Source organism: Oncorhynchus tshawytscha, unplaced genomic scaffold (assembly GCF_018296145.1).
Source record: "Oncorhynchus tshawytscha isolate Ot180627B unplaced genomic scaffold, Otsh_v2.0 Un_contig_11618_pilon_pilon, whole genome shotgun sequence".
NCBI classification, from domain to species: Eukaryota; Metazoa; Chordata; class Actinopteri; order Salmoniformes; family Salmonidae; genus Oncorhynchus; species Oncorhynchus tshawytscha.
Window position 1 is genome coordinate 9,753 of NW_024609343.1, and position 25,138 is coordinate 34,890.

The 25,138-nt window shown below is 47.2% G+C and overlaps 1 protein-coding gene across 1 annotated transcript in view; it reads right to left on the reverse strand.

The window, feature by feature from the left end:
• Nucleotides 1-1,947: 1,947 nt before the first annotated feature.
• LOC121844633 (ras GTPase-activating protein 3-like) overlaps nucleotides 1,948-25,138 on the reverse strand; it is a 53,258-nt gene continuing 30,067 nt past the window's right edge. The window contains exons 2-5 of the mRNA XM_042314928.1: nucleotides 15,745-15,862; nucleotides 10,638-10,741; nucleotides 9,176-9,270; nucleotides 1,948-2,180 (exon numbers count right to left, since the gene is read on the reverse strand). Coding sequence (XP_042170862.1) covers nucleotides 2,100-2,180; nucleotides 9,176-9,270; nucleotides 10,638-10,741; nucleotides 15,745-15,862 — 398 coding nt within the window. The 3' untranslated portion in view covers nucleotides 1,948-2,099. The remainder of the gene's footprint in view (nucleotides 2,181-9,175; nucleotides 9,271-10,637; nucleotides 10,742-15,744; nucleotides 15,863-25,138) is intronic.

Here is a 25,138-nt window from a genome sequence, read left to right on the forward strand (position 1 = left end):
AATAGGACTAGGACTCATTCCAATCCAACAGAGAATAGGACTCATTCCTATAGAACAGAGAATAGGACTCATTCCAATCCAACAGAGAATAGGACTCATTCCAATAGAACAGAGAATAGGACTCATTCCATTCCAACAGAGAATAGGACTCATTCCAACAGAGAATAGGACTCATTCCAACAGAGAATAGGACTCATTCCCATCCAACAGAGAATAGGACTCATTCCTATAGAACAGAGAATAGGACTCATTCCCATCCAACAGAGAATAGGACTCATTCCAATAGAACAGAGAATAGGACTCATTCCAATAGAACAGAGAATAGGACTCATTCCAATAGAACAGAGAATAGGACTCATTTCCAACAGAGAATAGGACTCATTCCAACAGAGAATAGGACTCATTCCAACAGAGAATAGGACTCATTCCAATAGAACAGAGAATAGGACTCATTCCCATCCAACAGAGAATAGGACTCATTCCAATAGAACAGAGAATAGGACTCATTCCAATAGAACAGAGAATAGGACTCATTCCCATCCAACAGAGAATAGGACTCATTCCAATAGAACAGAGAATAGGACTCATTCCCATCCAACAGAGAATAGGACTCATTCCAATAGAACAGAGAATAGGACTCATTCCCGACTCCAACAGAGAATAGGACTCATTCCCATCCAACAGAGAATAGGACTCATTCCAATAGAACAGAGAATAGGACTCATTCCAACAGAGAATAGGACTCATTCCAATAGAACAGAGAATAGGACTCATTCCAATAGAACAGAGAATAGGACTCATTCCCATCCAACAGAGAATAGGACTCATTCCAATAGAACAGAGAATAGGACTCATTCCCATCCAACAGAGAATAGGACTCATTCCAATAGAACAGAGAATAGGACTCATTCCAATCCAACAGAGAATAGGACTCATTCCAATCCAACAGAGAATAGGACTCATTCCAACAGAGAATAGGACTCATTCCAATCCAACAGAGAATAGGACTCATTCCAATCCAACAGAGAATAGGACTCATTCCAATAGAACAGAGAATAGGACTCATTCCAATAGAACAGAGAATAGGACTCATTCCAATAGAACAGAGAATAGGACTCATTCCAATAGAACAGAGAATAGGACTCATTCCAATAGAACAGAGAATAGGACTCATTCCAATAGAACAGAGAATAGGACTCATTCCAATAGAACAGAGAATAGGACTCATTCCAATAGAACAGAGAATAGGACTCATTCCAATAGAACAGAGAATAGGACTCATTCCAACAGAGAATAGGACTCATTCCAATAGAACAGAGAATAGGACTCATTCCAATAGAACAGAGAATAGGACTCATTCCAATCCAACAGAGAATAGGACTCATTCCAATAGAACAGAGAATAGGACTCATTCCAATAGAACAGAGAATAGGACTCATTCCAATAGAACAGAGAATAGGACTCATTCCAATAGAACAGAGAATAGGACTCATTCCAATAGAACAGAGAATAGGACTCATTCCAACGAGAATAGGACTCATTCCAACAGAGAATAGGACTCATTCCAACAGAGAATAGGACTCATTCCAATAGAACAGAGAATAGGACTCATTCCAACAGAGAATAGGACTCATTCCAATAGAACAGAGAATAGGACTCATTCCAATAGAATAGGACTAGGACTCATTCCAATCCAACAGAGAATAGGACTCATTCCAATAGAATAGGACTAGGACTCATTCCAATCCAACAGAGAATAGGACTCATTCCAATCCAACAGAGAATAGGACTCATTTCCACAAACGCAACACATAACACACACACATTTCCAGAAACACATACAAACAACGCACACACATTCCAAGGACACAAACCCAAAACACACCCATTTCCACAAACACACGCCCGCTGACACACATACACGAACCGCCCACACACACACAAAAACACACAAAACCCCACCACATAACAACACACTCACATGTGCGCACGCTCACACAGACATCTGTAGAACAGCCGTAGCGTTGTAGCCTGACGCGTCTCAACGGGGAAGGGTTTGATGATGGAACGAGGACATGAATCAGTCAGGTGTGTTGTACTCACCGTGTGGCCAGTTTATGACAGACGACTCCGCTGTCTGTGATGACCTCACTGAGACGGAGCTCTATGTGGACCTTTCCCTGAGGAACACAGTGTTACCATGGTTATCAAATCGAATCCTATTGGTCACATACACATGGTTAGCAGATGTTATTGGTCACATGGTTATCAGATGTTATTGGTCACATACACATGGTTATCAGATGTTATTGGTCACATACACATGGTTAGCAGATGTTATTGGTCACATACACATGGTTATCAGATGTTATTGGTCACATGGTTATCAGATGTTATTGGTCACATACACATGGTTAACAGATGTTATTGGTCACATACACATGGTTATCAGATGTTATTGGTCACATGGTTATCAGATGTTATTGGTCACATACACATGGTTAACAGATGTTATTGGTCACATACACATGGTTATCAGATGTTATTGGTCACATGGTTAGCAGATGTTATTGGTCACATACACATGGTTAGCAGATGTTATTGGTCACATGGTTAGCAGATGTTATTGGTCACATGGTTAGTAGATGTTATTGGTCACATGGTTAGCAGATGTTATTGGTCACATGGTTAGCAGATGTTATTGGTCACATACACATGGTTAGCAGATGTTATTGGTCACACATGGTTAGCAGATGTTATTGGTCACATACACATGGTTAGCAGATGTTATTGGTCACATACACATGGTTAGCAGATGTTATTGGTCACATGGTTAGCAGATGTTAATGTGAGTGTAGCGAAATGCTTGTATGAACTGGGGGGGGGGGTAAATGTGGAATAAACTGTTGTGGGGGGGTCAATGTGGAATAAACTGTTTGGGGGTCAATGTGAATAAACTGTTTGTGGGGGTCAATGTGGAATAAACTGTTTGGTGGGGGGTCAATGTGGAATAAACTGTATGGTGATGGGGGTCAATGTGGAATAAACTGTATGGTGATGGGGTCAATTTGGAATAAACTGTTTTTGGTGGGGGGGTCAATGTGGAATAAACTGTATGGTGATGGGGCTCAATGTGGAATAAACTGTATGGTGATGGGGTCAATGTGGAATAAACTGTATGGTGATGGGGTCAATGTGGAATAAACTGTATGGTGATGGGGGTCAATGTGGAATAAACTGTATGGTGATATGGTGGGGGTCAATGTGGAATAAACTGTATGGTGATGGGGGTCAATGTGGAATAAACTGTATGGTGATGGGGGTCAATGTGGAATAAACTGTATGGTAATGGTGGGGGGTCAATGTGGAATAAACTGTATGGTGATGGGGGTCAATGTGGAATAAACTGTATGGTGATGGGGGTCAATGTGGAATAAACTGTATGGTGATGGGGGGGTCAATGTGGAATAAACTGTATGGTGATGGGGGTTAATGTGGGATAAACTGTATGGTGACTGGGTCAATGTGGTAAATAAACTGTATGGTGATGGGGGTCAATGTGGAATAAACTGTATGGTGATGGGGTCAATGTGGAATAAACTGTATGGTATGAACTGGGGGAGGGTCAATGTGGTATGAACTGTATGGGGGGTCAATGTGGTATGAACTGTATGGGGGGGTCAATGTGGTATGAACTGTATGGGGGGCAATGTGGTATGAACTGTATGAACTGGGGGGCAATGTGGTATGAACTGTATGGGGGGGGTCAATGTGGTATGAACTGTATGGGGGGCAATGTGGTATGAACTGTATGAACTGCATGGGGGTCAATGTGGTATGAACTGTATGGGGGGGCAATGTGGTATGAACTGTATGGGGGGGTCAATGTGGGCGGGCTGCCTTCTGAGAATTCATAGGCGATCGAATAAACCTCCACTTCCTTGCATTCTGCTAGCAAACGTGCCATCTTTGGACAACAAAATAGATGACCTAAGCAGAAGATTAAACAACCAACGGGACATTCAAAACTGTAATATCTTATATCTTGGCTGAACGACACTGTCAGGACAGAACAGAGGTTATATCATATATATCACTGTCAACATACAGCTGGCTGGTTATACACTGTACCGGCAGGATAGAACAGAGGCAGGCTGGTTATACGATGCACCGGCAGGATAGAACAGAGGCGTGGCTGGTTATACGATGCACCGGCAGGATAGAACAGAGGCTGGCTGGTTATACGCTGCACCGGCAGGATAGAACAGAGGCTGGCTGGTTATACGCTGCACCGGCAGGACAGAACAGAGGCTGGCTGGTTATACGATGCACCGGCAGGATAGAACAGAGGCTGGCTGGTTATACGATGCACCGGCAGGACAGAACAGAGGCGTGGCTGGTTATACGATGCACCGGCAGGATAGAACAGAGGCGTGGCTGGTTATACGATGCACCGGCAGGATAGAACAGAGGCGTGGCTGGTTATACGATGCACCGGCAGGATAGAACGAGGCTGGCGTGGCTGGTTATACGATGCACCGGCAGGATAGAACAGAGAGGCTGGTTATACGGATGCACCGGCAGGATAGAACAGAGGCTGGTTATACGATGCACCGGCAGGATAGAACAGAGGCTGGTTATACGATGCACCGGCAGGATAGAACAGAGGCTGGCTGGTTATACGATGCACCGGCAGGACAGAACAGAGCGTGGCTGGTTATACGATGCACCGGCAGGACAGAACAGAGGCTGGTTATACGCTGCACCGGCAGGACAGAACAGAGGCGTGGCTGGTTATACGATGCACCGGCAGGACAGAACAGAGGCTGGCTGGTTATACGATGCACCGGCAGGATAGAACAGAGGCGTGGCTGGTTATACGATGCACCGGCAGGACAGAACAGAGGCTGGTTATACGATGCACCGGCAGGACAGAACAGAGGCTGGTTATACGATGCACCGGCAGGACAGAACAGAGGCTGGTTATATGATGCACCGGCAGGACAGAACAGAGGCTGGTTATACGATGCACCGGCATAGAACAGAGCTGCGTGGCTGGTTATACGATGCACCGGCAGGATAGAACAGAGGCTGGAATGCACCGGCAGGACAGAGGCTGGTTATACGATGCACCGGCAGGACAGAACAGAGGCTGGTTATACGATGCACCGGCAGGACAGAACAGAGGCTGGTTATACGATGCACCGGCAGGATAGAACAGAGGCTGGTTATACGATGCACCGGCAGGATAGAACAGAGGCGTGGCTGGTTATACGATGCACCGGCAGGACAGAACAGAGGCTGGTTATACGATGCACCGGCAGGACAGAACAGAGGCTGGTTATACGATGCACCGGCAGGCAGAACAGAGGCTGGCTGGTTATACGATGCACCGGCAGGATAGAACAGAGGCTGGTTATACGATGCACCGGCAGGACAGAACAGAGGCTGGTTATACGATGCACCGGCAGGATAGAACAGAGGCTGGTTATACGATGCACCGGCAGGATAGAACAGAGGCGTGGCTGGTTATACGATGCACCGGCAGGATAGAACAGAGGCTGGTTATACGATGCACCGGCAGGCTGGTTATACGATGCACCGGCAGGATAGAACAGAGGCTGGTTATACGATGCACCGGCAGGATAGAACAGAGGCTGGTTATACGATGCACCGGCAGGATAGAACAGAGGCTGGTTATACGATGCACCGGCAGGATAGAACAGAGGCTGGCTGGTTATACGGCTGCACCGGCAGGATAGAACAGAGGCTGGTTATACGATGCACCGGCAGGATAGAACAGGCGTGGCTGGTTATACGCTGCACCGGCAGGATAGAACAGAGGCGTGGCTGGTTATACGATGCACCGGCAGGATAGAACAGAGCTGGCTGGTTATACGATGCACCGGCAGGATAGAACAGAGGCGTGGCTGGTTATACGATGCACCGGCAGGATAGAACAGAGGCTGGCTGGTTATACGATGCACCGGCAGGATAGAACAGAGGCTGGTTATACGATGCACCGGCAGGATAGAACAGAGGCTGGCTGGTTATACGATGCACCGGCAGGATAGAACAGAGAGGCTGGTTATACGATGCACCGGCAGGATAGAACAGAGGCTGGTTATACGATGCACCGGCAGGATAGAACAGAGCGTGGCTGGTTATACGATGCACCGGCAGGATAGAACAGAGGCTGGTTATACGATGCACCGGCAGGACAGAACAGAGGCTGGTTATACGATGCACCGGCAGGACAGAACAGAGGCTGGCTGGTTATACGATGCACCGGCAGGATAGAACAGAGGCTGGCTGGTTATACGATGCACCGGCAGGACAGAACAGAGGCGTGGCTGGTTATACGATGCACCGGCAGGACAGAACAGAGGCTGGTTATACGATGCACCGGCAGGACAGAACAGAGGCTGGTTATACGATGCACCGGCAGGACAGAACAGAGGCTGGTTATACGATGCACCGGCAGGATAGATGCACAGGAGAACGTGGCTGGTTATACGATGCACCGGCAGGATAGAACAGAGGCTGGTTATACGATGCACCGGCAGGACAGAACAGAGGCTGGCGATGCACCGGCAGGACAGAACAGAGGCTGGTTATACGATGCACCGGCAGGACAGACAGAGACGATGCACAGAACAGAGGCTGGTTATACGATGCACCGGCAGGATAGAACAGAGGCGTGGCTGGTTATACGATGCACCGGCAGGATAGAACAGAGGCTGGTTATACGATGCACCGGCAGGATAGAACAGAGGCTGGTTATACGATGCACCGGCAGGACAGAACAGAGGCTGGTTATACGATGCACCGGCAGGACAGAACAGAGGCTGGTTATACGATGCACCGGCAGGACAGAACAGAGGCGTGGCTGGTTATACGATGCACCGGCAGGACAGAACAGAGGCTGGCTGGTTATACGATGCACCGGCAGGACAGAACAGAGGCGTGGCTGGTTATACGATGCACCGGCAGGATAGAACAGAGGCTGGCTGGTTATACGATGCACCGGCAGGATAGAACAGAGGCTGGTTATATGATGCACCGGCAGGACAGAACAGAGGCTGGTTATACGATGCACCGGCAGGATAGAACAGAGGCTGGTTATACGATGCACCGGCAGGACAGAACAGAGGCTGGTTATACGATGCACCGGCAGGACAGAACAGAGGCTGGTTATACGATGCACCGGCAGGATAGAACAGAGGCTGGCGATGCACCGGCAGGACAGAACAGAGGCTGGTTATACGATGCACCGGCAGGACAGAACAGAGGCTGGTTATACGATGCACCGGCAGGACAGAACAGAGGCTGGTTATACGATGCACCGGCAGGACAGAACAGAGGCTGGTTATACGATGCACCGGCAGGATAGAACAGAGGCGTGGCTGGTTATACGATGCACCGGCAGGACAGAGGCGTGGCTGGTTATACGATGCACCGGCAGGATAGAACAGAGGCTGGTTATACGATGCACCGGCAGGATAGAACAGAGGCTGGTTATACGATGCACCGGCAGGACAGAACAGAGGCTGGTTATACGATGCACCGGCAGGATAGAACAGAGCTGTGGCTGGTTATACGATGCACCGGCAGGACAGAACAGAGGCTGGTTATACGATGCACCGGCAGGATAGAACAGAGGCTGGTTATACGATGCACCGGCAGGATAGAACAGAGGCGTGGCTGGTTATACGATGCACCGGCAGGATAGAACAGAGGCTGGTTATACGATGCACCGGCAGGATAGAACAGAGGCTGGAACAGCACCGGCGATGGCTGGTTATACGCTGCACCGGCAGGATAGAACAGAGGCGTGGCTGGTTATACGATGCACCGGCAGGATAGAACAGAGGCTGGTTATACGCTGCACCGGCAGGATAGAACAGAGGCGTGGCTGGTTATACGATGCACCGGCAGGATAGAACAGAGGCGTGGCTGGTTATACGATGCACTGGCAGGATAGAACAGAGGCGTGGCTGGTTATACGATGCACCGGCAGGATAGAACAGAGGCTGGTTATACGATGCACCGGCAGGATAGAACAGAGGCGTGGCTGGTTATACGCTGCACCGGCAGGACAGAACAGAGGCTGGTTATATGATGCACTGGCAGGACAGAACAGAGGCTGGTTATACGATGCACCGGCAGGACAGAACAGAGGCGTGGCTGGTTATACGATGCACCGGCAGGACAGAACAGAGGCTGGTTATACGATGCACCGGCAGGATAGAACAGCGGTCTTGTCTGGTAAGACAAGGTGGACGGCGGACTACAATTTTTGTAAATAACAGCTGGTGCATGATGACCTAAGGAAGGCCCGAGCTATTGCTCACCCGAGGTAGAGTATCTCATGATAAACTGTAGACCACACTATCTACCTGAAGTGTTTTCATCTGTATTTCTCATAGCTGTTTTACATACCACTGCAGTCAGAGGCTGGCACTAAGACCGCTCACCCAGAGGCGGAGCTCCTAGTGGCCAGGGACTTTAACGCAGGGGAACTTAAATCCGTTTTTACCAAATTTTACCAAATCAGCATGTTAAATGTGCAACCAGAGGGGGAAAAAAACTCTAGACCACTTTTACTCCACATACAGAGACGCGTACAAAGCTCTTCCTCACCCTCCATTTGGCAAATCTGACCATAATTCTATCCTCCTGATTCCTGTTTACAAGATTAAATTAAAGCAGGAAGCACCAGTGACTAGATCAATAAAAAAGTGGTCAGATGAAGCAGATGCTAAGCTACAGGACTGTTTTGCTAGCACAGACAGGAATATGTTCTGGGATTCCTCCCGATGGCATTGAGGAGTCCACCACATCAGTCACTGGCTTCATCAATAAGTGTGTCGAGGACGTTGTCCCCACAGTGACTGTACGTACATACCCCAACCAGAAGCCATGGATTACAGGCAACATTCCCACTGAACTAAAGGGTAGAGCTGCCGGTTTCAAGGAGCAGGACTCTAACCCGGAAGCTTATAAGAAATTCCGCTATGATCAAATCGTACTACACCGGCTCTGACGCCCAGGGCTTGCTATGACAGACTACAAAGGAAATCACAGCCGAGAGCTGCCCAGTGTGTGTGTGTGTGTGTGTGTCTGTGTGCGTGTGCGTATGTGTGTGTGTGTGTGTGTTCTCCGTCCTACAGACCTGAACCTCTGAGTCTGCGCTGACGTGTCTCAGAGGGAACCAGGTGTCTTTACCATGATACCTCTGGAGGTCTTCTTTCTTCACTGCTACCTTACCTACACACACACACACACACACACACACACACACACACACACACACACACACACAGACACACAGACACACACACACACACACACACACACACACACACACACACACACACACACACACACACACACACACACACACACACACACACACACACACACACACACACACACACACACCCCCCACACACACACACACACAGACACACAGACACACACACACACACACACACACACACACACACACACACACACACACACACACACCCCCACACACACAGACACCCCCACACACAGCAAAATTAGGTACAACACACACATGTTCGCACACCTGGTGTCAGAGCAGAATTAGAGCTGCAGTCAACTAAACACAACAGACAGACAGACAGACAGACAGACAGACAGACAGACAGACAGACAGACAGACAGACCTTTCTTTCTCACAAACACATAATATAATGTACATTGATCCAAGGCAGTTGAGAATCTATTCCACATGAGACCACCTCCAAGCTTCCCTTCTCTCTTTCTAACTATCTCTCCCTCTCTCTCTCTCTCTCTCTCTCTCTCTCTCTCTCTCTCTCTCTCTCTCTCTCTCTCTCTCTCTCTCTCTCTCTCTCTCTCTCTCTCTCTCTCTCCCTCTCTCTGCCTCTCTCTCTCTCTCTCTCTCTCTCTCTCTCTCTCTCTCTCTCTCTCTCTCTCTCTCTCTCTCTCTCTCTCTCTCTCTCTCTCTCTCTCTCTGTCTCTCTCTCTCTCTCTCTGTCTCTCTCTCTCTCTCTCCTCTCTCTCTCTCTGTCTCTCTCTGTCTCTCTCTCTCTCTCTCTCTCTCTGTCTCTCTCTCTCTGTCTCTCTCTCTCTGTCTCTATCTGTCTCTCTCTGTCTCTGTCTCACTCTCTCTCTCGCTCTCTCAGAATACTGCAGACCTGCAGAAAAACAGTTTGTTTGGCTGCTGAGCTGAAAGCTGCATCTGCACATCAGAACAATGATGAACATTCCTGCTGTTCCCACAGCCTCCTTTTTGGCTGTTACCACGGGAACCAACGCAGCACAGCCAATCACAGCCTAAACAGACTGTTAAACACCTGGGTCTCATTAAGCTTAACCGGTTTTCAGGGATACGGCTAAATCAATTTAGCTTCCTGTTTGTCTGAAAACCCGGAAGTGGGAACGCCAAATTAGAAGTTTCTATGTTAGGGTTTCATCACTGTCCAATCACAAGAAGAGAAGCAGGGAGCGGAGTGTTTGACATGGTCTGTCGGACAAATAGGATCAGACGTTTCTATGTTAGGGTTTCATCACTGTCCAATCACAAGAAGAGAAGCAGGGAGCGGTGTGTTTGACATGGTCTGTCGGACCAATAGGATCAGACTCACCGATGCTGGAGTCCCTCCTGAACACGTCTCTGTCGAAGATGTAGAAGGACAGATGGCGGAAACTACGGGGGATTTCACAATAAAAGTCCTCTCCATAGAAGGGGCTGCGGAGGAGAAAAAAAACTATGCATTAAACATCAATAAATCTTAGTCTATAAACGACACAATAAAAGTTGGTGATCTGTTAACAAGCATCTACATTGAACAAGGTAGCTGTGAGCTGAGGGACCATCTACATTGAACATACCTTCTTCAATGTTATATTCTATTAGACACACACACACACACACACACACACACACACACACACACACCCACACCCACACACACAGAGACACACACAACGAGACACACACACAACGAGACACACACACACAGAGACACACACAGACACACACAGAGACACACACCCACACCCACACACACAGAGACACACAACGAGACACACACACAACGAGACACACACACACAGAGACACACACACACACACACAGAGACACACACACACACACACAGGGACACACACACACAGACACCCACACACAGACACCCACACACACAGACACCCACACACACAGAGACACACACACCCAGAGACACACACACCCAGAGACACACCCACAGACACCCACACACACAGACACAGAGACACCCACAGACAGCCATATGTCTGGCCCTATAGAATAAAAACATGCTATTTACTGTCTGATTCCATTCAGTTCACACACAGACACACCCAGAGACACACCCACAGACAGCCATATGTCTGGCCCTATAGGATAAAAACATGCTATTTACTGTCTGATTCCCAAATGTAATTTTCTCCATCTTGTTTTTCTAGGTTTCCGATTTCCCCTGTTTTTATTTCAGGACTTTCTCCCTCAAAATCACACGTTTTAATAGACAAAAAACCACATTGGATGTTCTTAGTCCACAACAATGTTTAAACCACATCAGGAGACCACGTTTGAGGTAGTTGCTCTTTATTTCCAATGGGTATCTAGTAAGAGGCTAGCAAGAGCAGAGGCTAGCAAGAGCAGAGGCTAGCAAAAGGCTAGCAAGAGAAGAGGCTAGCAAGAGAAGAGGCTAGCAAGAGAAGCAAAAGGCTAGCAAGAGAAGAGGCTAGCAAAAGGCTAGCAAGAGAAGAGGCTAGCAAGAGAAGAGGCTAGCAAAAGGCTAGCAAGAGAAGAGGCTAGCAAGAGAAGAGGCTAGCAAGAGCAAGAGGCTAGCAAGAGAAGAGGCTAGCAAGAGCAGAGGCTAGCAAGAAGAGGCTAGCAAGAGAAGAGGCTAGCAAGAGAAGAGGCTAGCAAGAGAAGAGGCTAGCAAGAGAAGAGGCTAGCAAGAGAAGAGGCTAGCAAGAGAAGAGGCTAGCAAGAGAAGAGGCTAGCAAAAGGCTAGCAAGAGAAGAGGCTAGCAAGAGGCTAGCAAGAGAAGAGGCTAGCAAGAGAAGAGGCTAGCAAGAGAAGAGGCTAGCAAGAGAAGAGGCTAGCAAAAGGCTAGCAAGAGAAGAGGCTAGCAAAAGGCTAGCAAGAGAAGAGGCTAGCAAGAGAAGAGGCTAGCAAGAGCAGAGGCTAGCAAGAGAAGAGGCTAGCAAGAGAAGAGGCTAGCAAGAGCAGAGGCTAGCAAGAGCAGAGGCTAGCAAAAGGCTAGCAAGAGAAGAGGCTAGCAAGAGAAGAGGCAAGCAAGGGAAGAGGCTAGCAAAAGGCTAGCAAGAGCAGAGGCTAGTAAGAGAAGAGGCAAGCAAGAGAAGAGGCTAGCAAAAGGCTAGCAAGAGAAGAGGCTAGCAAAAGGCTAGCAAGAGAAGAGGCTAGCAAGAGAAGAGGCTAGCAAGAGAAGAGGCTAGCAAAAGGCTAGCAAAAGGCTAGCTAGAGGCTGTGTTAATCTGTGTTTTTCTAGCGCACAAGTGACGGTAGAATTTGCTAAACAAATACCTACTGGACAGATGCAAATGATGCTGCTATCTTTCTGTCAGGTCAGCAGAGGAGACTGTGTAGTGAACTGACAAGGTTTTTACAGAAGCCTCTCTATCTACCATTAGACTTCTCATTAGCATCATCGCTGACGGATACACATAGTGGAAGACACACGCAGACAGGGGGCGCTCTCTCCTTGTCTCTACAGACAGGGGGCGCTCTCTCCTTGTCTCTACAGACAGGGGGTTCTCTCCTTTCTCTACAGACTTGTCTCTACAGTCTCTACAGACAGGGCGTTCTCTCCTTGTCTCTACAGACAGTCTCTACAGGGTTCTCTCCTTGTCTCTACGTCTCTCTCCTTGTCTCTACAGACAGGGGGCGTTCTCTCCTTGTCTCTACAGACAGGGGGCGTTCTCTCCTTGTCTCTACAGACAGGGCGCGTTCTCTCCTTGTCTCTACAGACAGGGGGCGTTCTCTCCTTGTCTCTACAGACAGGGGCGTTCTCTCTCTCTAGCTGGCTAAGGTAGCAGCCTGGGGTAACTGGCTGAGGTAGCAGCCTCGGGTAACTGGCTGAGGTAGCAGCCTGGGGTAACTGGATGAGGTAGCAGCCTGGGGTAACTGGCTGAGGTAGCAGCCTCGGGTAACTGGCTGAGGTAGCAGCCTCGGGTAACTGGATGAGGTAGCAGCCTGGGGTAACTGGCTGAGGTAGCAGCCTCGGGTAACTGGATGAGGTAGCAGCCTGGGGTAACTGGCTGAGGTAGCAGCCTGGGGTAACTGGCTGAGGTAGCAGCCTGGGGTAACTGGCTGAGGTAGCAGCCTGGGGTAGCTGGCTGAGGTAGCAGCCTGGGGTAACTGGCTGAGGTAGCAGCCTGGGGTAACTGGCTGAGGTAGCAGCCTGGGGTAACTGGCTGAGGTAGCAGCCTGGGGTAACTGGCTGAGGTAGCAGCCTGGGGTAGCTGGCTGAGGTAGCAGCCTGGGGTAACTGGCTGAGGTAGCAGCCTGGGGTAACTGGCTGAGGTAGCAGCCTGGGGTAACTGGCTAAGGTAGCAGCCTGGGGTAACTGGCTAAGGTAGCAGCCTGGGGTAGCTGGCTAAGGTAGCAGCCTGGGGTAGCTGGCCTGGGGTAGCTGGCTAAGGTAGCAGCCTGGGGTAACTGGCTAAGGTAGCAGCCTGGGGTAACTGGCTAAGGTAGCAGCCTGGGGTAACTGGCTAAGGTAGCAGCCTGGGGTAACTGGCTAAGGTCAGCCTGGGGTAACTGGCTAAGGTAGCAGCCTGGGGTAGCTGGCTGAGGTAGCAGCCTGGGGTAGCTGGCTGAGGACGTGGAGGACTAACCAGCATCCACACACACAGAGAGAGACAGACAGACAGACAGACAGACAGACAGACAGACAGACAGACAGACAGACAGACAGACAGACAGACAGACAGACAGACAGACAGACAGACAGACAGACAGACAGACAGACAGACAGATGTAATCAGTAACACACCACAGACAGAGAGACAGACAGACAGACATACAGACAGGTGTAAGTAACCCACCACAGACAGACAGACAGTAACAGTCACCACAGACAGACACAGACAGACAGACAGACAGACAGACAGACAGACAGTGTAATCAGACAGACAGACAGACAGACAGACAGACAGACAGGTGTAATCAGTAACCTACACACAGACAGACAGGTGTAATCAGTAACCCACCACAGACAGACAGACGGACAGGTGTAATCAGTAACCCACCACAGAGAGACAGACAAGGTGTAATCAGTAACCACAGACAGACAGACAGGTGTAATCACAGACAGACAGACAGGTGTAATCAGTAACCCACCACAGAGAGACAGACAGGTGTAATCAGTAACCCACCACAGAGAGACAGACAGGTGTAATCAGTAACCCACCACAGACAGACAGACAGGTGTAATCAGTAACCCACCACAGAGAGACAGACAGGTGTAATCAGTAACCCACCACAGAGAGACAGACAGGTGTAATCAGTAACCCACCACAGAGAGACAGACAGGTGTAATCAGTCACCCACCACAGACAGACAGACAGGTGTAATCAGTAACCCAACACAGACAGACAGACAGGTGTAATCAGTAACCCACCACAGAGAGACAGACAGGTGTAATCAGTAACCCACCACAGACAGACAGACGGACAGGTGTAATCAGTAACCCACCACAGAGAGACAGACAAGTGTAATCAGTAACCCACCACAGACAGACAGGTGTAATCAGTAACCACCACCAGACAGACAGACAGGTGTAATCAGACAGACAGACAGGTGTAATCAGTAACCCACCACAGACAGACAGACAGGTGTAATCAGTAACCCACCACAGACAGACAGACAGGTGTAATCAGTAACCCACCACAGAGAGACAGACATGTGTAATCAGTAACCCACCACAGAGAGACAGACAGGTGTAATCAGTAACCCACCACAGACAGACAGACAGACAGGTGTAATCAGTAACCCACCACAGAGAGACAGACAGGTGTAATCAGTAACCCACCACAGAGAGACAGACAGGTGTAATCAGTAACCCACCACAGAGAGACAGACAGGTGTAATCAGTAACCCACCACAGAGAGACAGACAGGTGTAATCAGTAACAAACCACAGACAGACAGGTGTAATCAGTAACCCACCACAGAGAGACAGACAGGTGTAATCAGTAACCCACCACAGACAGACAGACAGGTGTAATCAGTAACCCACCACAGACAGACAGACAGGTGTAATCAGTAACCCACCACAGAGAGACAGACAGGTGTAATCAGTAACCCACCACAGAGAGACAGACAGGTGTAATCAGTAACCCACCACAGAGAGACAGACAGGTGTAATCAGTAACCCACCACAGAGAGACAGACAGGTGTAATCAGTAACCCACCACAGAGAGACAGACAGGTGTAATCAGTCACCCACCACAGAGACAGACAGGTGTAATCAGTCACCCACCACAGGTGTAATCAGAGACAGACAGGTGTAATCAGTAACCCACCACATAGAGACAGACAGGTGTAATCAGTAACCCACCACAGAGAGACAGACAGGTGTAATCAGTAACCCACCACAGAGAGACAGACAGGTGTAATCAGTAACCCACCACAGAGAGACAGACAGGTGTAATCAGTAACCCACCACAGAGAGACAGACAGGTGTAATCAGTAACCCACCACAGAGACTTCTCGATGATCTTGGTTCTGAAGACCTCCTCCTGATCCAGGTTGACAGTACAGTAACAGTCTCTCATCCTGTTGGGACCTGGGTACGGAGGGATGTTCTTCGCCTCACCTGGAGGAGAGGAGGAGGAGGAGGAGGAGGAGGAGGAGGAGGAGGAGAGAGAACAGTTAGCAGGGCTGAACTCAGAAAGGGAACAGTGATGTAACTTTATTGAACGGTAACTGTTGTAAGCCTTGTTATAATGCATGGTAACTGTCGTAAGCCTTGTTATAATGCATGGTAACTGTCGTAAGCCTTGTTATAATGCATGGTAACTGTCATCAGCCTTGTTATAATGCATGGTAACTGTCGTAAGCCTTGTTATAATGCATGGTAACTGTCGTAAGCCTTGTTATAATGCATGGTAACTGTTGTAAGCCTTGTTATAATGCATGGTAACTGTCGTAAGCCTTGTTATAATGCATGGTAACTGTCATCAGCCTTGTTATAATGCATGGTAACTGTCATAAGCCTTGTTATAATGCATGGTAACTGTCGTAAGCCTTGTTATAATGCATGGTAACTGTCATCAGCCTGGTTATAATGCATGGTAACTGTCATCAGCCTTGTTATAATGCATGGTAACTGGCATCAGCCTTGTTATAATGCATGGTAACTGTCGTAAGCCTTGTTATAATGCATGGTAACTGTCGTAAGCCTTGTTATAATGCATGGTAACTGTCGTAAGCCTTGTTATAATGCATGGTAACTGTTGTAAGCCTTGTTATAATGCATGGTAACTGTCATCAGCCTTGTTATAATGCATGGTAACTGGCATCAGCCTTGTTATAATGCATGGTAACTGTCGTAAGCCTTGTTATAATGCATGGTAACTGTCGTAAGCCTTGTTATAATGCATGGTAACTGTCGTAAGCCTTGTTATAATGCATGGTAACTGTCATCAGCCTTGTTATAATGCATGGTAACTGTCATCAGCCTTGTTATAATGCATGGTAAATAAGCCTTGTTATAATGCATGGTAACTGGTAAGCCTTGTTATAATGCATGGTAACTGTCATCAGCCTTGTTATAATGCATGGTAACTGTCATCAGCCTTGTTATAATGCATGGTAACTGTCGTAAGCCTTGTTATAACATAAGCCTTGTTATAATGCATGGTCTGTCAAGCCTTGTTATAATGCATGGTAACTGTAACTGTAAGCCTTGTTATAATGCATGGTAACTGGTAAGCCTTGTTATAATGCATGGTAACTGTCAACAGCCTTGTTATAATGCATGGTAACTGGTAAGCCTTGTTATAATGCGTAAGCCTTGTTATAATGCATGGTAACTGTTGTAAGCCTTGTTATAATGCATGGTAACTGTCATCAGCCTTGTTATAATGCATGGTAACTGGCATCAGCCTTGTTATAATGCATGGTAACTGTCGTAAGCCTTGTTATAATGCATGGTAACTGTCGTAAGCCTTGTTATAATGCATGGTAACTGTCGTAAGCCTTGTTATAATGCATGGTAACTGTCATCGGCCTTGTTATAATGCATGGTAACTGTCATCAGCCTGGTTATAATGCATGGTAACTGTCATCAGCCTTGTTATAATGCATGGTAACTGGCATCAGCCTTGTTATAATGCATGGTAACTGTCATCAGCCTTGTTATAATGCATGGTAACTGGAATCAGCCTTGTTATAATGCATGGTAACTGTCGTAAGCCTTGTTATAATGCATGGTAACTGTCGTAAGCCTTGTTATAATGCATGGTAACTGTTGTAAGCCTTGTTATAATGCATGGTAACTGTCATCAGCCTTGTTATAATGCATGGTAACTGGCATCAGCCTTGTTATAATGCATGGTAATGCATGTAACTGTCAGCCTTGTTATAATGCATGGTAACTGTCATCAGCCTTGTTATAATGCATGGTAAGCATCAGCCTTGTTATAATGCATGGTAACTGCATCGTAAGCCTTGTTATAATGCATGGTAACTGTCGTAAGCCTTGTTATAATGCATGGTAACTGTCGTAAGCCTTGTTATAATGCATGGTAACTGTTGTAAGCCTTGTTATAATGCATGGTAACTGTCATCAGCCTTGTTATAATGCATGGTAACTGGCATCAGCCTTGTTATAATGCATGGTAACTGTCGTAAGCCTTGTTATAATGCATGGTAACTGTCGTAAGCCTTGTTATAATGCATGGTAACTGTCATCAGCCTTGTTATAATGCATGGTAACTGTCATCAGCCTTGTTATAATGCATGGTAACTGTCGTAAGCCTTGTTATAATGCATGGTAACTGTCATCAGCCTTGTTATAATGCATGGTAACTGTAAGCCTTGTTATAATGCATGGTAAGCCTTGTTATAATGCATGGTAACTGTCGTAAGCCTTGTTATAATGCATGGTAACTGGTAAGCCTTGTTATAATGCATGGTAACTGTCGTAAGCCTTGTTATAATGCATGGTAACTGTCGTAAGCCTTGTTATAATGCATGGTAAAGCCTTGTTATAATGCATGGTAACTGTCGTAAGCCTTGTTATAATGCATGGTAACTGTCATCAGCCTTGTTATAATGCATGGTAACTGGCATCAGCCTTGTTATAATGCATGGTAACTGTCGTAAGCCTTGTTATAATGCATGGTAACTGGTGTCAAGCCTTGTTATAATGCATGGTAACTTGTTATAATGCATGGTAACTGTCATCAGCCTTGTACAGTGTTGTAATGATGTACAAATAGTTAAGGGTAACACAAGGGAAAATAAATAAACATGGGTTGTATTTATAATGGTGTTTGTTCTTCACTGGTTGACCTTTTATTGCATGGCAACAGGTCACACATCTTGTTATAATGTGATGTCACACTGTGGAATTTCACCCAATAGATAATGCATGGTAAGTTTACAGCCTTGTTATAATGCATGGTAACACACACAGCCTTGTTATAATGCATGGTAACACACACACACACACACACATGCATGGTAACTGTCGTAAGCCTTGTTATAATCATGGTAATCACTTGTTATAATGCATGGTCACAAACACAGCCTTGTTATAATGCATGGTAACTGTCGTAAGCCTTGTTACACACACACATGGTAACTGTAGTAAGCCTTGTTATAATGCATGGTAACTGTCATCAGCCTTGTTATAATGCATGGTAACTGTCATCAGCCTTGTTATAATGCATGGTAACTATCGTAAGCCTTGTTATAATGCATGGTAACTGTCATCAGCCTTGTTATAATGCATGGTAACTGTCATCAGCCTTGTACAGTGTTGTAATGATGTACAAATAGTTAAGGGTACACAAGGGAAAATAAATAAACATGGGTTGTATTTATAATGGTGTTTGTTCTTCACTGGTTGACCTTTTCTTGTGGCAACAGGTCACACATCTTGCTGCTGTGATGTCACACTGTGGAATTTCACCCAATAGATAAGGGAGTTTACAGCCGCACACACACACACACCACACACACACACACACACACACACACACACACACACACACACACACACACACACACACACACACACACACACACGCCTCACAATCACACACACACAGCCTCACACACACACACACACACACACACACACACACACACACACAAACACACACACACAAAACACACACACACACCGCCTCACACACACACACACACACACACACACACACACACATATACACACACACAGCCACACACATACAGCCACACACACAGCCACACACACACAGCCACACACACACACACACACACACACACAGCACACACACACACACACACACACACATATAGCCACACACAGCCACACAGACAGCCACACACACACACAGCCACACAAACACACATATATAGCCACACACACACACACACACACACACACACACACACACACACATATATATAGCCACACACACACAGCCACACACACAGCCACACACACACACACACACACAGCCACACACACATGCTTGCAGAGAGGCTGTGCTCCTGACATGAACCAGATTAATACGAGATGTCCTCTCATACCCTCTCCTCCCTGTGTGTGTGTGTGTGTGTGTGTGTGTGTGGGGGGGGGTTATTTCCCCCTGGGGGCAGGAAGCCAATTCATTCATCAGAACATGTGTGAAAGAGCACTCCCTTACACAGGAATGTGGTCCAACCACCCACATTATAACAGACACACACACATACACACACAGTCCGACCAGCCACCTTACACACACACACACACACACACACACACACACACACACACACACACACACACACACACACACACACACACACACACACACACACACACACACATAGAGACCACATGTTACATTATATATTATAGATTGTATTCTGAATGGGTGACTCTAACCATACTGTATTGTGAATGGGTGACTCTAGCCATACTGTTTTGTGAATGGGTGACTCAAGCCATACTGTATTGTGAATGGGTGACTCAATCTTGCAGCAATTTATATGTTTAGATATGTCAAATACACACACACACACACACACACCAAGCCGGAGGTCTGAGGTCCTCCCTATAGCTCCCCTACCAAGCCTGAGGTCTGAGGTCCTCCCTATAGCTCCCCTACCAAGCCTGAGGTCTGAGGTCCTCCCTATAGCTCCCCTACCAAGCCTGAGGTCTGAGGTCCTCCCTATAGCTCCCCTACCAAGCCTGAGGTCTGAGGTCCTCCCTATAGCTCCCCTACCAAGCCTGAGGTCCTCCCTATAGCTCCCCTACCAAGCCTGAGGTCTGAGGTCCTCCCTATAGCTCCCCTACCAAGCCTGAGGTCTGAGGTCCTCCCTATAGCTCCCCTACCAAGCCTGAGGTCTGAGGCCCTCCCTATAGCTCTCCTACCAAGCCTGGGAAACACCAAACTGGGGATGGGGGAGGGGGGAAAGAGAAAGAGGGGTAGCAGCAAGAGAGACAGAGAGAGAGATGTACAACAGGAAATGAGCTGGAGCGAAAGGAATTCCAAACTGCATTCAAGACATGATTTAAAAAGCCCTGAACAACCCAGTAACTTTGAAAGAACAGGGAGAAGAGAGATGGAGTTTAAAGAGATAGAGGTGGAGGGAGACCAGTGTTACCCCCTAGACAACCTCTGAAGGAGTTTAAAGAGATAGAGGAGACCAGTGTTACCCCTAGACAACCTCTGGAGGAGTTTAAAGAGATAGAGGAGACCAGTGTTACCCCTTAGACAACCTCTGATAGAGGAGACCAGGGTTTAAAGAGAAGGAGTTTAAAGAGATAGAGGAGGGAGACCAGTGTTACCCCTAGACAACCTCTGAAGGAGTTTAAAGAGATAGAGGTGGAGGGAGACCAGTGTTACCCCTAGACAACCTCTGAAGGAGTTTAAAGAGATAGAGGGAGATCAGTGTTACCCCCTAGACAACCTCTGAAGGAGTTTAAAGAGATAGAGGTGGAGGGAGATCAGTGTTACCCCCTAGACAACCTCTGGAGGAGTTTAAAGAGATAGAGGAGACCAGTGTTACCCCCTAGACAACCTCTGAAGGAGTTTAAAGAGATAGAGGTGGAGGGAGACCAGGGTTACCCCTAGACAACCTCTGGAGGAGTTTAAAGAGATAGAGGTGGAGGGAGACCAGTGTTACCCCCTAGACAACCTCTGAAGGAGTTTAAAGAGATAGAGGTGGAGGGAGACCAGTGTTACCCCTAGACAACCTCTGAAGGAGTTTAAAGAGATAGAGGTGGAGGGAGACCAGTGTTACCCCTAGACAACCTCTGAAGGAGTTTAAAGAGATAGAGGTGGAGGGAGGAGACCAGTGTTACCCCTAGACAACCTCTGAAGGAGTTTAAAGAGATAGAGGTGGAGGGAGACCAGTGTTACCCCTAGACAACCTCTGAAGGAGTTTAAAGAGATAGAGGTGGAGGGAGACCAGTGTTACCCCTAGACAACCTCTGAAGGAGTTTAAAGAGATAGAGGTGGAGGGAGAGTTACCCCTAGACAACCTCTGAAGGAGTTTTAGAGGAGACCAGTGTTACCCCCTAGACAACCTCTGAAGGAGTTTAAAGAGATAGAGGAGACCAGTGTTACCCCTAGACAACCTCTGAAGGAGTTTAAAGAGATAGAGATAGAGGAGACCAGTGTTACCCCCTAGACAACCTCTGAAGGAGTTTAAAGAGATAGAGGAGACCAGTGTTACCCCTAGACAACCTCTGAAGGAGTTTAAAGAGATAGAGGTGGAGGGAGACCAGTGTTACCCCCTAGACAACCTCTGAAGGAGTTTAAAGAGATAGAGGTGGAGAGACCAGTGTTACCCCTAGACAACCTCTGAAGGACCAGTGTTAAAGACAACCTCTGAAGGAGTTTAAAGAGATAGAGAGACCAGTGTTACCCCTAGACAACCTCTGAAGGAGTTTAAAGAGATAGAGGAGACCAGTGTTACCCCTTAGACAACCTCTGGAGGAGTTTAAAGAGATAGAGGTGGAGGGAGACCAGTGTTACCCCCTAGACAACCTCTGAAGGAGTTTAAAGAGATAGAGGAGACCAGTGTTACCCCTAGACAACCTCTGAAGGAGTTTAAAGAGATAGAGGTGGAGGGAGACCAGTGTTACCCCTAGACAACCTCTGAAGGAGTTTAAAGAGATAGAGGTAGAGACCAGGGTTACCCCTGGACAAACTCTGAAGGAGTTTAAAGACATAGAGGTAGAGGGAGACCAGTGTTACCCCCTAGACAACCTCTGAAGGAGTTTAAAGAGATAGAGGAGACCAGTGTTACCCCCTAGACAACCTCTGGAGGAGTTTAAAGAGATAGAGGAGACCAGTGTTACCCCTAGACAACCTCTGAAGGAGTTTAAAGAGATAGAGGAGAGACCAGTGTTACCCCTAGACAACCTCTGAAGGAGTTTAAAGAGATAGAGGAGACCAGTGTTACCCCTAGACAACCTCTGAAGGAGTTTAAAGAGATAGAGGAGACCAGTGTTACCCCTAGACAACCTCTGAATGAGTTTAAAGAGATAGAGGAGACCAGTGTTACTGCTAGACAACCTCTGGAGGAGTTTAAAGAGATAGAGGTAGAGACCAGGGTTACCCCTGGACAAACTCTGAAGGAGTTTAAAGACATAGAGGTAGAGGGAGACCAGTGTTACCCCCTAGACAACCTCTGGAGGAGTTTAAAGAGATAGAGGAGACCAGTGTTACCCCCTAGACAACCTCTGGAGGAGTTTAAAGGTCTGTTTATCTGTACCGATTTTCCTCCTCTTCTGAGGAGGAGTAGGAAGGATCAGACCAATATGCAGCGTGGTACGTGTCCATGTTAATATTTATTTAAACTGAACACAAAAAACAAAATAACGAACGAAAACGAAACAGTTCTGTCTGGTGCAGACACAGAGAAAAGAAAACAACTACCCACAAATCATAGTGGGAAAACAGGCTGCCTAAGTATGGTTCTCAATCAGAGACAACGATAAACAGCTGCCTCTGATTGGGAACCATACCAGGCCTAAACACATAGAAATACAAAACATAGAACAAACACATAGAATGCCCACCAGAACTCACGCCCTGACCAAACTAAAACAGAGACCTAAAGAAGGAACTGAGGTCAGGACGTGACAGTATCAGCATATTCAGTGAATGTAACTTCTAATAGAATAATCCTCTTTCACCAGACAGACTCCTCCCCTTCAGACGAACCTTTTAGGAAGTAGTAAATGAGTTGACGATTCACCATGGGAACACACACACACACACACACACACACACACACACACACACACACACACACACACACACACACACACACAGACACACAGACAGACAGACAGACAGACAGACAGACACACACACACACACACACACACACACACACACACACACACACACACACACACACACACACACACACACACACACACACACACACACACACACACAGACACACACAGACACACACACAGACACACACACACACACACACACACACACACACACACACACACACACACACACACACACACACACACACACACACACACACACACACACACACACACACACACACACACACACACACACACACACACAGACACACACACACACACAGACACACACACACACACACACACACACACACACACACACACACACACACACACACACACACACACACACACACACACACACACACACACACACACACACACACACACACACACACACACACACACACACACACACACACACACACACACACACACACACACACACACACACACACACACACACACACACACACACACACACACACACACACACACACACACACACACACACAGACACACACAGACACACACACACACACAGACACACACACACACACACAGACACACACACACACAGACACACACACACAGAGAAGGGCACTTTGTCCTCCCAGGCAGCCCTTAGGGAGCGAGGGGAGGAGGGTATACGATCTTCTCATATCTCTATAGTTCATTAATGACTAACTGAGTTAATTACCTCTTACATCATTACATGACCCTGAGATGACCTGTATTACAGACCACTGAGATGACCTGTATTACAGACCACTGAGATGACCTGTATTACAGACCACTGAGTTAATTACCTCACAGCAGACATCATTACAGGACCCTGAGATTACCTGTATTACAGACCACTGAGATTACCTGTATTACAGACCACTGAGATTACCTGTATTACAGACCACTGAGATTACCTGTATTACAGACCACTGCGATTACCTGTATTACAGACCACTGAGATTAACTGTATTACAGACTACTGAGATGACCTGTTTTACAGACCACTGAGTTAATTACCTCACAGCAGACATCATTACAGGACCCTGAGATTACCTGTATTACAGACCACTGAGATTACCTGTATTACAGACCACTGAGTTAATTACCTCACAGCAGACATCATTACAGGACCCTGAGATTACCTGTATTACAGACCACTGAGATTATCTGTATTACAGACCACTGAGATGACCTGTATTACAGACCACTGAGTTAATTACCTCACAGCAGACATCATTACAGGACCCTGAGATTACCTGTATTACAGACCACTGAGATTACCTGTATTACAGACCACTGAGATTACCTGTATTACAGACCACTGCGATGACCTGTATTACAGACCACTGAGATTACCTGTATTACAGACCACTGAGATGACCTGTATTACAGACCACTGAGATTACCTGTATTACAGACCACTGAGATTACCTGTATTACAGACCACTGAGATTACCTGTATTACAGACCACTGAGATGACCTGTATTACAGACCACTGAGATGACCTGTATTACAGACCACTGAGATTACCTGTATTACAGACCACTGAGATTACCTGTATTACAGACCACTGAGATTACCTG